Raw genomic sequence first — 16,254 nt, 5'->3', positions numbered from 1 at the left:
GATGAGGTCTCTGTCTCTCTCTGCTTGATTCAAGCATAGTGTGAAACAAAATTCAGTAGGATAGATGTAATGAATAACCAGTCTTTGCAGAACACCAAATAAGGTACCATGCAGATAAGTGCTTGAAATTAAAAGATCTTGCAGCTAGATGCGATGGCAGAGTTTTCCAACAAATGAACTTCAGAGTCACTAAACCAGCTGCTTCTAAAAGGAGGTAGGCAAAACTGTCATTCATGAAGTTAACATCCCAAGCAGAAACTGGGTCCTTCAACAGACTTGTCACATAACTGACACTGCTAGGGTACTATGTGTAATCCTGAGATCCATGAGATCCAAGTTCTCAAGCTCAAATAAATGAAAATGCTGTATAAAAAAGTCAACTTGGGACTATGATCAAGTGAATCAAGCAAAATGCACACAAGTACAATAACAATGAAAAACCTGTGCTGTGTGAATTAAGAGTGGTCACAGCAAGGAAGTATTTTCCCTACTTCATAATGCAGCGACCCTAAAATTGATAAGGAGCACACAGCTGCAGGAGATGCAACATCTCGCATGAAGGTTGTGGAGGAATGAAGCCAAAGACCACAAAAAATTTGTTTTATTTGTGAATACTTCCTTAAAGGGACCTGCATTCTAAAAGACATTTTCACATATTTTGGGCAGTCATGCTTTTTTAAGGTATAGTAATTTTAAAGATCTGGATTTTGGGATTTTGATAACTGGGATACTGTATTAAAACCCTTGAAAGGAAGGCAAAGGTACCTAACTCTGTTATCAAACTACTTAACCCAGCCACTGTTAGGTGACATTTCTACCCTCCACATGCATTGTAATGTGCTGAAATGGAAGAATTTATAAACCATGACACTGGAATAATCAAAACCCAAGAACAGGTACATGAGCCAGGTCACAGATCAGGCTCACCCATTGCCTACAAGCTAAATGACTGAAGTGGTAAAATATACCTCTCCAACTACATGGACAATCTCTCTCACTTATTAGAAAATGTCATAAGTGGAAGGACTCCTATCAGGTTTGATCACATCGAAGACTACAAGCAGAAAGCCTTTTGGGAATATATGGTCTAAAGGAATAGCTAAGCTCTCGGGGGGGGGGTATTTAGGTGGTTTGTACTGGAACAGTCAACTTCATTGCTATGTAATACTAAGGACATATTTACAAATATTAAATTCATAAATATTTTCCAGTTCACCTCATAATACTGAATTAGGATAGCCTCTTACTAGGAAATCAACACTTCTCATTGTCTATACCCTCCCAAATCAGACAATTACAAGTATTTCAATCTATCAGGACACATTACCTTCTGGGTATAATGCATTTTGTTTTTAATGAGGTGATAACAGTGAAAGTGCACCATGTTACCGGCAATGACCAAACAGAAACATTTTGTACTGTAAGAAAGTCAATTCAGAGTGAATCAAAGTACCCTCTTATGAGAAGTCAGATGGTTTAAGTGCACGACCTTTAACACATTGAACTTGGGGGTCTTGCTGCAGCAGAGGCAAGACTCCCTGCACAGTCACCTCCCACCATCCAGAACTCAAAATACTGATGGCTACTCACTGAAATCATGGAGGTCTTGCACATGAACAAAGACTATAACAGCAGAACCCTCTGCCTTTCTTCAGAGGAGGAAAAGGCTTTACACACACTTTGCACAGTTGAGTTTTGGCCTTTTACTGGAGGTCTGCAGAGATACCATGGTCACTCAGAGCTCCTTCTAGAGGAAGGACTCTGGTAAGACATGGCCACTAGCAAAAAGCCTAGAACTCACTGGTTACTGGCAGCAGTACTTAAAGATGCAGAAAACTTGGACAATTGGTATGTTATAGATGGTTCTTAGAGGTAGCCACGACTACACCAGCAGTTATCCTTGCAGACCACACTGAAAGTGAAGGCAAGGGTGGTAACATTGGGCAGCCCCCCTCATTCTGCCAGACTTCTCTGAGAAATGGACAGGCCTTCAGAAAACTAGGGCCAACACAGAAATGTTCATGATTCATGATGTTCTTGTTTCTAAATATCATTTTCAAAGTGCTTCATTAAAAAAAAATTTCAACTTGAAAAGCAGTACAAACATGTATAATGAAAGTATTTATTTTAGTCAGTTTGACCAGCAACTTGTGTATGAAACAAAATATCATGTTGGTACTTCACAAAACACTTACGTTCACACAGATAGGGTACTTACAGCTTGGGCTTCTTCATCTTCAAACTTCAGCAGTTCTAAACTGCTGTCTTCTTCAAAAGGTCGATCCAGGTCCCAAACTTCTTTGTTTACTTTGGCTACAACGACATTGTCAGCCAAACCTTGACTGTCAAAACAAATGGAAATAATTATAAACATGAACCACTTTGCAATGTTTAAATCAACTTGGTACTAATTTCCTAGTTTATTTATTCATCATACTCCCCCAATAAGTAAAATCAAAACAAAGCACTGTTTATTTCCAAAAGCAAAATGAAATTGCACAAATAGAAATAAACAATGACAAAGCTAGACCAGGCAAAGTACTACATACAGCTAAAATCAAGACTAAGGCTAAAGGATTGCTTCGGCAGTTAAGACTAATATAGCCAGGAGTGAATGGTGTTATAGCTTCCCCATCAGTGCTTGTGTTGACAGGAAGATGTTTTTGCCTTACTTATCCAAGCAGTTTATTGTTTCAGCTGTTTTTCTACAGCTGCATTCTACTTCTGCTGTCACTGTATAACTTTCCGACTATGAAAGCAGCCATTCCAGGAATGTGAAATGTGGCCATTATGATCATTAACAGTTAATTGAACCTTTTTGCACTGAGCTCCTCAAAAGAAAAAATATTAAAGTACTCCATGTCTACCTTTGTAACAGCAAAACTTGTTAGATTTATCTGTTGTCTCTAGTAAAACAGGAAGTTATGTACTCACCATAACGTTCGATGTATGTAGTCCATCTCGCCTCACATTCTTATCCATGGGTTCAGAGCCGAATATCGGCTCCGACTTGGCCAAACTTTTCTAGCTCGAAGTCTTCTATTGGCTGGGCTAAGCAGGTATCCCATGGTGCACTGCTCCATATCCCCAGATCTAGTTTGCTGTAATACTCATTCATACCCCATGCATACACAACATCCAGATAAAAAGAATAAGCTAAAGTAAAGGGAACTCTGTAAATAAAAACCTAACCTCCAGATCCTCCAGGATTGAGGAAGGTGAGAGTGTAAGTAAGAATGTGAGGCGAGATGGACTACATACATCGAACGTTGTGGTGAGTACATAACTTCCTGATGTTATGTAGTCCTATCTCGCCTACATTCTTACCCGTGGGACAGCATTCCTAGCACCTACATCCTGGGTGGCTCATAGGAAAATACTCCTGAGTACTGTGGAGCCAAAGGACGACCTGCCCCTAGAAACCACGTCCAATTTGTAATGAGAAACAAATGTGTGAGGAGAAGCCCAAGTAGCTGCAGCAAATATATCATCTATTGACAATCTGGCTTGATAGGCTGTAGATGTAGAAACAGCCCGAGTAGAGTGAGCCTTGACTGGAAATGGCAGATCTTTTCCTCCTGCTTGGTAGGCGAAAGAGATGCAACTAGATATCCATCTGGATATGGTGATCTTGGAGACCGGGGACCCAATTTTGTTTTCCGAAAAGGAGACAAATAGTTGATCAGACTTCCGGATATCCTTTGTTCAGTGCAGATAGAAATGTAACTGTCTGTGCACATCCAATTGATGAAATTTAAATTCTGCCTTGTTTAAAAATTGAGGAAAGAATACAGGCAACTCAATGGATTGATTAAGATTAGACACGGAAGCCACTTTAGGAAAAAAAGAAGGGTTTGGTCTAAGAGAAACCCTGTCCTTATGGAAGATCAAGTATGGAGGCTTGACAGAGAGGGCTTGAATTTCTGAAACTCGCCTTGCTGAAGTGATAGCTGTTAAGAAGGCTGTTTTCCAGGTCAAGAATTTCAATTCGCAGGTAGCTGCAAGCTCGAAAGGTGGTGAAGTAAGGGCTTGTAGAACAAAATTGAGATCCCAGGGCATTATACGTTTGGAGACCGGGGGACGGAGTAACAGAGTACCCTTCAGGAAAGCCTTGCAGAGTCCATGAGCCATGAGACTAGGCTCATTAGCCACATGAACATTAGAGATCGCTGCCAATTGAACTTTGATGGTAGCTGATGCGGAACCCTGATGGAAAAGCATAGACAAAAACTCCAAGACTGAAGCAATTGGAGCTGTGTAAGGATCAATTCCTTGGGTATGCGCCCAAATAGAAAACCTCTTCCATTTGCTGGAATAAATCTTCCTAGTAGATGGCTTATGAGAGGAAGATAAAATGTGAACCACTTCCGGTGAAAATTTATGAAGCCTAACTAACGACGGAAGTGGAGTAGCCAGGCTGTCGACTGGAGGGTCAGAGAGGGGTGGAACTGTCCCGACATGTGTGTCAGTAAATCTGGTTGAGGGTCCAGAATCCAAGGAGTGTCCACAATGTATGGTTGAAGAAAAGGGAACCAGACTTGACGAGGTCAGTGTGGAGCAATCAGAATCATTCTGCTTCCCAAGGATTGCGCTTTCTGAATCACCTTTGACAGCAAGAGAAACGGAGGGAAAGCATAAAGCAGACCGGAGGGCCAATCGTGAACCAGAGCGTCCCTGGGTGACTCCCCCTGTGGGGGGGGATCAGCGTGAAGTAGTTGCTGCATTTGGCATTGAGGGGGCTGGCAAAAAGGTCGCAGCAAGGCTGACCCCATCTGCTGAAGATTCGTTCTGCAATTAGACAATTCAAGGACCACTCGTAAGGCATCAGAATAGCTCTGCTTAGCCTGTCCGCAATCACGGTGGACTTCCCCGGAATGTGCGTTGCCACCAGAAACTGTTGGGAAGTTACTGCCCACTGCCACACTCGCATGGCCTCTCTGCACAGGGGGTAAGACCTGGTTCCCCCTTGCTTATTTAGATACCACACTACTGACATGTTGTCCGAGTGTATTGCAATCGTCCCTAGAGGTAGAAAGCTCTGAAGTGCCTGCAACACAAGTAGCACTGCTCTCATCTCTAGGACGTTGATATGCTGATGTATCTCATGATCTTGCCACGTGTCTTGAACTGTCCTGCCAAGATAATGCCCCCCCACCCCATCTGGGAGGCGTCCGTGGTCACTGTGGCAACCGGGATGGGTGGAACGAAGGGCCTTCCCCCATCCAAATTGTTGGTGCAAAGCCACCAACTGAGGTCCTGTTTGCATCTGTCCGTGAGCAAAATGGGGTGATAAAGTGGAAATTTTTGGAGAGACCACTGAACAAAGAGGAGCCATTGGAGAAGTCTCATGTGCAATCTCGCTAGAGGGTCCAACATAGTTGTTACTGCCATGGTCCCCAGGAGTTGGAGAACCCATCTTGCCTTCGCTTTCCTCAGGGGCATCAGGATGTGTATTTGTTGTAAGAATCTGATCCTCTCCTGCGGTAAAAATTCTCGCATTCGAATGGTGTCCAATTGTGCGCCTATAAAGGTGACACACTGCGAGGGCAACAAAGCAGATTTTTCCCAATTTAGTGTTATGCCCAACTGTTGACATAGACTGATGGTAGCGTCCCTGGTTTGGACTAGTTGATGCCTGGTGGGGGCGGTAAGGAGCCAGTCGTCCAGATACAGAAACACTTGGAATCCCTGACGTCTCAAGTGAGCCATCACCACCGCCATACACTTGGTGAACACCCTGGGGGCTGTGGTGAGACCAAAGGGCAGGGCTCAAAACTGGAAATGACTGGCTCCCAGCCGGAACCGTAGGTGACTCCTGGATGCCCTGTCCATTTTTACATGGTAGTAAGCATCTTTGAGGTCGATGGAGCACATCCATACCTCCTTTCCCAACAATGGGAGAATCGATTGTAGTGTGACCATACGGAACTTGGACTTCTGTGCATTGTTGTTCAGTTGGCTGAGATCTAATATGGGTCTCAGGTCCCCTGTTCTTTTCGGCACCAAAACGAATCTTGAGTAAGTCCCTAATCCGATTTGGTCTGAGGGGACACGCTGGATGGCTACTTTCCCTAGCAGCTTTGAAACCACTGAGGCTGCTTGATCCCTTTGACTGGGTGGAACATCTGGGATTTTTCTGATTGAAGGGGGGGTCTGATGTAAATGGAATGAGGTAACCTCCGAAAAGTATTCTTAATACCCATCGGTCCTGGGTGATGCTTTTCCAGGCTTCCGGATATAATGAAATTCGACCCCCGACTGGCTCCGTATAAGCACAGCCAGGCACTCCCTCAGGAACGAGAGTAGGGAGAGCCGCAAAAGGAATTGCGGTCTCCCGAATTGCGGGGGGGCCCCCTCTGCCTCTAGGGCGGCGTCTCCCTGAATAACCTCCCCCTCCTCTTCCTCTGTAGGGGGACTCACCTTGTGCGGCAGGAAAAAACCTCTGTGATTTCTTGAACCACATCTTCCCACCCCGCTGGGCCTTGGGGTAAGGCCTAGAAGGAAGGGAAAAACGGACCCCTATGGCAGACAGGGTCTTTCCCTCTTGCTCGCATCTGGTGAGGGTGTCTTTCACTTTGGTTCCAAACAAAGAAGAACCATCAAAGGGGGCGTCAGTGAAGGAAGACTTGAAGGCCTCCGCGAAGTGACACAGGCGCAGCCAGGCTTGCCTTCTAAGGGCAACTCCTGAGCTCGCTGCCCTACTTGCTCCCTCGGCTGCATACGAAATGAGCCGCATGGAGGAGTTGACAATGGAATTGAGGGTAGACACCTGGGTGTTAACAGTCTGGGCCACGGCCTCAGGGACGTTACCCGCAAGAGTATTTCCTAACTCCTTGAGGAGATCTCTCTGGAGCAGAGTGAAATGAGACAGATAGTTCAGCGACTGTAAGGTAAAGGTTGCTGACGAGAGGGTATGCTTCCCGTACCAGTCCATGGTCCTAGAATCCTTGTTAGGAGGATGGACGGAGGAAGAGGTCTCTGCTACTTCCTTCTGAGTGGCTGCCGCCATCACCATGGCATCTACAGGGACTCCTTTGGACAAAAACTCCTTACCCTGGGGAGCAAAAAGAAACTTGTTGGGATACCTACCTGGGTACGGGCTCCACAGAATCAGGGTTTTCCCACACCCTTCAACAGATCAAATCAAGGAGCTTGAAGGGTGGGGACACCCAGGAGACGGAGGGCTGAGCACCAAAGGCCTTGAGGAAGACCTACTCCTCCTCGGAAGGGGCTTTGGACGGCCAGTCACCTCTTTGCTTCAGTATCTCCAGGATGTCGGAGAAGGAAACATCATCAGAGGATGACTTGGGGGACCCCTCCGATTCCTCCAGGTCAGTATAAGAGGTGAGGGACTCATCCTGGGAGTCTATGTGCTTCCTCTTGTACGTTTTCTTTCTAGGGGGCTCCTCAGGCACGAACTCTGAAGGGCCCTCAGAAAGTTGGGGACCACTCGTGGGGGTATCCCTAGGCCTTGGTGCTCTGCTGTCCATGAATAGCTGGTGATCAGAGGCTCTCACCAGAGTGGTGGGGGACAGAGTGACCGATCCACCTGACGTAGCTGACGATCTGGCCAGCGCAGTCTGCATGGCCTCGATGAACGCCCCCCCCCCCGAGTCCGAGGATCGGCCAGCCTCTGAGACCATGACGGGAGTCGGAATTCCCAGAGCCGAGGCACCGAGAGGGAGACTCGGAACCGAAATATGTCCCGAAATGTCCCCCTCGGGCCCAACTGAAAAATCCCGAGTCCCGAACCCAGAGGACGGAGCAGACTGGGTCGGAGCCGATGTCGGTACCGATGGAGCCAGAGGGACCATCCGAACTGGCCTAGGAACATCACATGGTGTGGAACACTCCGGCTCCGAAGACAGAGATGCACTCGGAGGAGGAATGATCGAAGAAGGGGATGAGACGGGCTCTGGAGCCGACTGGGCCGGAGCCAAAAACAATTTTGCCAAAACCGGTGACTGGAGGAGCCTCTGGACCACCCTATCAACATCCACATACGAAAAGGTCCTGGAGGATTTGGAGGACAGGGAGGGAGATTGAGATCTCCTCTCAGGAGACTGGTCGATCGGCTCCGAAGAGGTTCCAATATAACTGGAGCCGACGCCGGTTCCATCAACACTGACAACTCGTGCGGCCCCGAGGACAGTGGAGCCGAGGAGGTCGATGCAATTTTTGTGACTTTCTCCGGAGGCTCCGATGAAGAGGACGGAGCCAGAGATCTCTTTTTAGACTTGGATTTCTTAGACTTAGCACTGGGAGAAGAATCCAAGGCCTCTTCGAAAGAGGGTTTCAAGAGTCCCTTTAAGATCAGCTTATTCTTTCTCTCTTGGAGCACTCTGGGACTGAACACATGGCAAAAACTGCAGGACTCCTGCAGATGAATGGCTCCCAGGCAATAGACACAAACAGAAGGCCCATCAGTGATGGAGATTTTGTACCCACATTTAGAGCACTTTTTGAAACCCGAAAGTTTGTGCTCCTTGGAATCTTTGGACATTTTTCACAACAAACACCAACAACGCAACCTAAGAGAAGGTCTGACAAGAAAACTTACAGACGCTCAACACCACAACAAATGCGGGAACCAGTTATAAATTGAAACAGTGCGCACACACTAGAGACACACACTGAGACCAACTATGTCAAAAACCTCTAACTAAAACGGTTAATGACCACAAGGTAAGGGAACAGAAACCAAACCTCTAACTTAAACGGTTTGACGAACAGACAGGACGAAAGGACTAGGTCCTCTAACTGAAACGGGCCTAGCCCGAGGGACCAGTTAGCGGGATACCACAAAACAAGCACACTACCAAAAACCTAAACAACACTAAAAACAATAACTATGAAAATAGCTTTTTGTTTATGAACAAAATTTTTTCTCAAGACAAGAAAAAGGTACTTAGCCACAGCCAAGAGCGAGACCACGTCCGAGCTACACGAGCGGCAAACGAGATCTGGGGATATGGAGCAGTGCACCATGGGATACCTGCTTAGCCCAGCCAATAGAAGACTTCGAGCTAGAAAAGTGTGGCCGAGTCGGAGCCGATATTTGGCTCTGAACCCACGGGTAAGAATGTAGGTGAGATAGGACTACATAACATCATTTGTTTGGACTCGAAAATACAACTTTTGCACAACTGCTCAATTCCAGAGGAAACAAAACATTAAAAATTACACATCCCACTCCGATGGACCTTTTGCATTATCAGTAAACCCAACAGCATGAGGACTACTTGAGCTAGGGAATTAAACCTTGGTGCCACATAAATAGGATATACTAAAGGGGCAGACGTGTGTTTCAGAATTTCCCTTCTCTGAAAATACTTCTCACAGATGTCCCGCAGATTTTTTTCCTAACCCTATTCAAGCATAACCTGGACCAGTGGATTAGAAATCAGAAATTCATCCCTGGACTAGCATCTATGTCCCTAATGGAGACAGGCAAGGCAGCCTGGAATTCATGCCCTAGCTTGCATACACTACTCAAGATGACCTCTAAAACACAAAAACTTGCGATATTCATTTGTGATGCATGGGTAGGTTTATAAACGTTCCAGTGGTCATTAGCCTAGTTATACGCCCATGAACCTACAGAGCAGATGACAAGGGGATCACAACATTACAATACTTATTCTGTCTACTGACTCAGCATGTCATGTAATGTTCAAAAAATAAAAAGTGATAATCAGTTTCAGACCAAAAAGATGGGAGAAGAAAATATATTTTTAAAATGTTTATAATTTAAAACACAAACATGAACAACTAGTATACGAACGGGAGACACATTACAGGCTTGTAGATGGTGCATTAAATGGGTAAAACAGATCACGCCTCTGATATTTTGCCAATTGCAGACAGGGTGTAGTCTATAAAACTAAAACTGCAAAGGTATTATGCCATGGAACGAGAACTGGAGGCAATGTCAGCTACAGTAAGATTTCCCCCCATTAACAGTATAGTAACTATCTAGGCTTCACAACACAGTACATTCACAGCAGAGGAAGCAGGACAGAAGGAGAGCAAGTAGACAGCTAAACTGATTTACTATGCTACACAAGTGATGCAAGTCAGCTTAAAGGGCAGTAAATTACTGGACCACAGCCAACATATATGTTCTGCAAGCAAAAACAGAACACGTCAGTTAACCCCATTCATATTTTTGCATTCTGAAGTCAAGAACACAGATTCTCCACTTAAAAATAAGGTGTTCACTCGCTCGTTTTGGGCTCAGACTGCTTTTATATAGTAAATAATAAATATTACCAGGCACATTATTTTTTAGCAATGCTGAAGCTTTCCAGCATTTATTTGTTCCACTGGAATCTGGGCAAGAAGTAGATAGCCAACTATAATACTTAACTGTAACCACTATAGAACATAGAATACTACTTTTAAAAGGTTAAGGATCAGCCTTACTTCAAGAGAAATTACAGTTTAATTCCAGTATCCCACAGCAATATATATATATTTATATCATTTGCAGGGTATGCAATGTACAGGACTGGTGCACAGAAGAAAACCCATGGCACAGTGGTACATGACTAACAAACTTATTCATACCGATGCTAAGAGTGCTACAGTGTACAAGGAAAGTACAGTTGTGTACACTTACCATAAATGCAGATGTTTGAGTGTATTCGCTGTTGCAGTCATTACATTTGGGTAATCTGCTTGCAGGTTGCCCTCAGTCAGCCTGATTAACAAAGTCTTGGGTCCTGTGTCGGTTGCTGTCCCTTCTTCCATGACAGCAGGTCGTCAGGGGTACAAAACATGCAGCCGATGCCATTACATCAGTTTTTCTTGCCCCAGATGTCAGGTGCCCCCCTAATGGGAAGCAATTAAAACATAAAAACACAAAAGTATACCTCCAACAAAAAAGCAAATACACCAAAAAGGCTTTTAAGCATAGTAAAGGAAAGTAGAGGTATAGCCAAAAGAAGTTAGGGGGCAGGAGGGAGGGTAACCAGGACTGCAACAGTGAATACACTCAAACATCTACATTTATGGTAAGTGTACACAACTGTACTAGGCTCTTCGTGTTTCACTGTTGCAGTCATTACATTTGGGTAGATTCCCAAAGCTATGGTTGGGAGAAGGAGTTTAGAGAGCATTAGGGCCAGCTATAAGGACTTGCAAGACTGCAGTGGCAAAGCCAGCTCTAGATTTAGAGAAAATTGGCAAATGATAATGCTTGGTGAAAGTATGTACAGAACTCCAGGTAGCAGCTTCTAGTATGTCTCTGGTAGGAACGCCTCTGAGAAAGGCTGTAGATGTAGATGCAGCCCTGGTGGAGTGAGGTCGGATCCCCTGGGGGATAGGTTTCCCATGGTGCTTATAGCAGAAATGAATGCAATGGCTTATCCATTTAGAAATGGTTTGCTTTGAAATAGCCTTCCCCCTCTGCCCCTGCAACAAATGCTACCAGCAGTTGTTCAGATTTTCTTTGAGGTTTAATCCTGCCCAAGTAGAATCTAAGTGGTCTGTGCACATCCAAGAAATGCAGTATCCGTTCTCCTTTGTTCTGTGGATTGGGAAAAAAGGTTGGCAAATGAATGGACTGATTAAGAGCCACACTGGATACCACCTTGGGCATGAAGGATGGATTGGTTCTGAGTGACACCCTGTCCGCATGAAAGATGATGAAAGCCTCCACTGCCATAAGGGCCTGTAATTCAGATACCCTTCTAGCTGAAGTGATTGCTAAAAGGAAAGCTGTTTGCCAAGAAATACATTTTAAGTCTGCCATAGCAGCTGGCTCAAAAGGAGGTAGAGTGAGTTTCTCTAATACAGAGTTAAGGTCCCAGGCTGGGGTTGGAGCTCTCCTGGGTGGTCTCAAACTTTTGGCCCCTCTGAGGAACTGCTGGAGCAGTGGATAAGAGAAGAGGGGAGGTTCTGTGTTATAATCAGATGAAATGGCTGAGGCGTGGATTTTAATGGAGGAAAAAGACAGGCCCTTGTGAAGCATCTCAGTTAAGTATTGTAAAATCTGAGGTAAATTGGGTGCTGCTGTGCTCATCCCTTGAGATTGGTTCCAGACAGGGAATCTTTTCCATTTTTCGGCATAAGATTTTCTAGTACTAGGCCTCCTTGCCTCTAGGATGACATCCATCACAGGTTTGCTAAGGGATGGTAAGAGAGAGTTTAAGTAATTAGCCAGGCTGCAAGGTTCAGTGTTGGAAGCTGAGGGTTCAGAATCTGGTTCTCCTGCTGAAGCAGCAGGGAAGGGGTCTGAGGCAGGTGCCATGGAGATAACCGTGACACACTGCGCAGGAGGGGGTACCAGTGTTGGCACGGCGAGTCTGGAGCAATCAAAATTATCCTTGGTTTGTCCTGTTTGATTTTTAGTAGTACTTTGGAGAGCAGAGGCAGCCAGGTTAGGTATAGACTGATAGGTTTTTCCAGCTGAAGGACAGAGCATCCACTTTCCAGGCTTGTTTGTGGGGAGTCCTTCTGCAAAATTTGTCCAATTGGTAGTTCTGGGGGGAGGCAAACAGGTCTATATCTGGGCCCCATTCGCCTGTCAACATGCTGAAACTCCTTGGTTCCAGTTTCCACTCGTGTGGGTCCATGAGGTTTCTGCTTAGTCCGTCTGCCAGTGTATTTAATTTTCACTCGTGTGGGTCCATGAGGTTCCTGCTTAGTCCGTCTGCCAGTGTATTTAATTTTCCTGGCAGGAATTGAGCTTGTAGGTGCACTTGGTAGCTCAAAGGCTGTGTTCCACAATGCCATGGCTAGTCTGCAGAGGGGATAAGAAGGCGTCCCCCCCTGCTTGTTTATGTACCACATAACTAATGGTAAAGACGGACAACAGCACGGTTGTCCTGGAAGAATGTAGTCCTTGAAGGCTGTCAGAGCATTCTGTACAGCTAACATTTCTTTTCGATTGATATGCAGGTGCATTTGACTTGGGTTCCATTTTCTCTAAATGCACTTCCCTACCAGGTGAGCCCCCCCCCCCCCATGCATAGTCTGATGCATCTGTTAGGGTTTGGGCGGCAGGGGGTGGTGTGAAAGGTAGTCCCTTGTTTTAGTGGCTGGCCTCTGCCCACCAAAGGAACTCTAGTTTTTTTTAGATACCACTGTAGTTTCCTCATTTGCAGTATTGCATATGGAATTAGAAGAATGCAGGAAGCCATGAATCCCAAGGCTTGCAGTATTTGTCTTGCAGATAGCAGGTTTTTTGTGGCCACTTGTTTGAAGTAGGTTCTCAAATGAATTTGCTTCTCTGGAGTGAGGTAAGCCATCTGGGAAGTTGTATTCAAGCTTGCTCCCAGGAATGTAATTTGTTGACAGGGTACCAGTTGTGATTTATTTTCATTTATGGTGTACCCCAGACAAGTTAGAACCCTTTTTACAAAAGCCAGATGATTCAAAAGTATGTCCTGGCTTTCTGCCTGAATTAGACAATCGTCCAGGTATGGGTATATTTGAATACTTCTTTGCCTGCAAAATGCAATAACTAGAGCTAGGCACTTTGTGAATACCCTGGGTGCACTAGATAAGCCAAAGGGTAGTGCAGAGAACTGATACTGCGTGTAGCCTGCTTTGAAGCGTAGGAATCTCCTGCAAGATTCCCTGACTGGGATGTGCTGGTATGCTTCTTTTAAATCTAGTGTTGCCAACCAGGCATTTTTGCCTAGCAAAGGAAGTAATTAGTGAAGAGTCAGCATCTTGAATTTTGGAATCTCCAGAAAGGTGTTTAGAGTAGACAGGTCCAGGATAGAACGCAATGATTTGTCTTTTCTGGGTACCAGGAAAAGTCTCGAGTAGAAACCTTGTCCCGTTTCCTCTTCTGGTACAAGATGAATAGCCCCCGTGCTTAAGAGACAAAGTACTTGTTTTTGGGCCTCTGCCCACTGATTTGAGGGTAGGTCCACCCACCCACTTGGCATTGGCAACGTGTGGAAGTTAAATCTGTATCCCTGGGACACTATATTTAAGACCCATTTGTCCTGGGTAATGAGTTCCCAATTGTTTGCATGAAGAGCAATCTTTCCCCCCCAAAGGGCAGTCAGAAGATAAGTGCTTGGAAATTTTAAAAGGAAGTAATTGAGACAGTTTGCCATAAGGGGGAGTCTTGTTATTCCCAGACTTGGAAGAGGAGGCCCCCCACTGCTTAGTTCTGTGGGTCCCCTGGGACTGAAATCTGGGGTTTTTGCTGTGTCTGTGTTTGGCTTGAGAAGACCTGGAAGGGGCTGGAAAGGACCAATTCTTAGAGGGCCAGTGCCTACTAAACCTAGGAGGCTGACCTTGTACAAAAAAACTTTGTTTGCATAGATTTAGCTTTATCTTCCATCTTTTTAAGAACTTCTTTAGCCCTGTTGCCAAACAGGTGACCCTGATTTAAAGGAGCATCCAACAATTTAGCTTTAACATGATCAGGCAAAGATTGCTCCTGAAGCCGAGCATGCCTTCTAAGCACAGACCCAGTAACAGCAGCCCTGCAAGAGGCCCCTAATGAATCAAAACCACATTGCAAAGTAGGTTTTGCAACTTGTTCAGCAGAATGCATTAAATCCTGTAAGTCTTTATTTTCCACAGAGTCAGGAATCAACATCATTTTCTGTTTAAGCAGTCCAATAACATGTTGCTGATATTTTAACATATGAAATTGGCAGTTTAAAGCTGTAATGGCCAAGGTTGCTGAAGTGCAAACCTTTTTACCCCATCTATCCAGCGCCCTGGAGTCTCTATCAGAAGGGGTAGGATTTTTAGCAGTAGAAGCCTTAATGCCCTTGGGCCCCTGTGAAATAGTCTCTGGATCTGCAATAGGATTTTTGAAAAGGAACTTGTGGGACTCAGGGACCCTGTAGTATCTGTCAGGTTTACTGGGAGCAGGAGGCAGGGAATAAGGGGCCAAAATGGATTCCGAGAAGGCATCATCAACAATGTCTAGTACAGGAGAAATAGCCGAAGGCCTACACTGAGGTAGGAGAAGGAAATCCCTAAGCCTCTTTTTTGAATCAGAAAATTCCTGTCTTTCCCAGTGAAAATGCTCCCTTAGAGTATGTAAGGTTTCCCCAAAAGAAAAATCCTCAGGAGGGGAAGCAGAGGGAATAGAGTCCTCTGCATCAGAATCCTCATAACTAGGTAAGGACAAATCCAGGACATCAGAAGAGTCAGAAAAAACAGAATCCTGATCAGAAGATTCATAATCAAGCTCAGCCCAAGGCCTCTTAGAAGGGGGGGTTGGCTACCCCTGATTAGAGTTATTAGATCTTCAGCCATTTTTATCAGTTGTTTTTTAGGCATTGAGGCCTGAGCATGTGGCCTGGGTGTCTGTTTTTTAGACATGGATTGAGATTTAGGCCTTAGTAAATGAAGGAGGCATTGATTTAATATGCAAGCCCGTAGGTCTGAATACACCCTCAGAAGCTGGTGCCTGCATAGCGGCTCTGGACCCATCCAAGGTAGAGACATCTGCGGGTTCCATAGTTGAAGCATCTCGCGGCATACCAGACTCCAAATGAGTCTCAGTAGAGGCCTGCGAATCAGAAGTAGCGGGTATCCGGGGCTGTGAAAGCACCTCACTGAGTAACGGCGAACTGGCGAATGGCTTAGGAGAAGCATCGTCAGCAGTTTTGGAACTTGGCGGCCTGTCTCTTGTCTTTATCTTTGCATTTTTTCAGAATCCCGGTAGTCGGATGGCTAACCGACGACATTTCTGGATAATTAAACCTAGAACCAAAATATTTAGAGGCATAAATATACCAACAATGGATAACGTGTTGATTAAATAAAAGCTCAAAACCGACAGCAAGGCACATCGTGGTCAGGGCCAAGGCAAGGAATACAGTACGAATGAAAATCTTTATGAGGTATTTGCTTTCCACAAGTAATGCAATTATTAACATTTACTGACATCGGTAAGGAGCAAGAAAAAAAAAAAAGTTTCCCCAACGGGGTACTTAGCTTTTAGTTGAAGATTTCGGTTCTGAAACTGGAAAACGAAAATTTCAGGAGTTGGCCGACTAGCACTTGCGAACTGCTGGGCACCGCACGGCAAGAAAGACTGATGTAATGGTGTCGGCTGCATGTTTTATACCCCTGACGTCATGGAAGAAGGGACAGCAACTGACGCAGGACCCAAGACTTTCTTAATCAGGCCGATTAAGGGAAACCTGCAAGCAGATTACCCAAATGTAATGACTGCAACAGTGAAACACTAAGAACATCAATAAAAGTGCACCAAGGTCTGCACCTACAACTAACATGCAACAGGAGAACAATTCCATGCCAAAAGAC

The 16,254-nt window shown here is 45.2% G+C and overlaps 1 protein-coding gene across 1 annotated transcript in view; it reads right to left on the bottom strand.

The window, feature by feature from the left end:
- Positions 1–16,254, bottom strand: part of TARS1 (threonyl-tRNA synthetase 1) — a 767,350-nt gene that overhangs the window by 634,269 nt on the left and 116,827 nt on the right. The window contains exon 4 of the mRNA XM_044073446.1: positions 2,219–2,342. Within this exon, the coding sequence (XP_043929381.1) occupies positions 2,219–2,342 (124 nt within the window). The remainder of the gene's footprint in view (positions 1–2,218; positions 2,343–16,254) is intronic.

This window comes from Protopterus annectens, chromosome 1.part1 (genome assembly GCF_019279795.1).
Source record: "Protopterus annectens isolate FY-2018-M chromosome 1.part1, PAN1.0, whole genome shotgun sequence".
NCBI classification, from domain to species: Eukaryota; Metazoa; Chordata; order Ceratodontiformes; family Protopteridae; genus Protopterus; species Protopterus annectens.
This window is presented reverse-complemented; position numbering and strand designations above follow the sequence as displayed.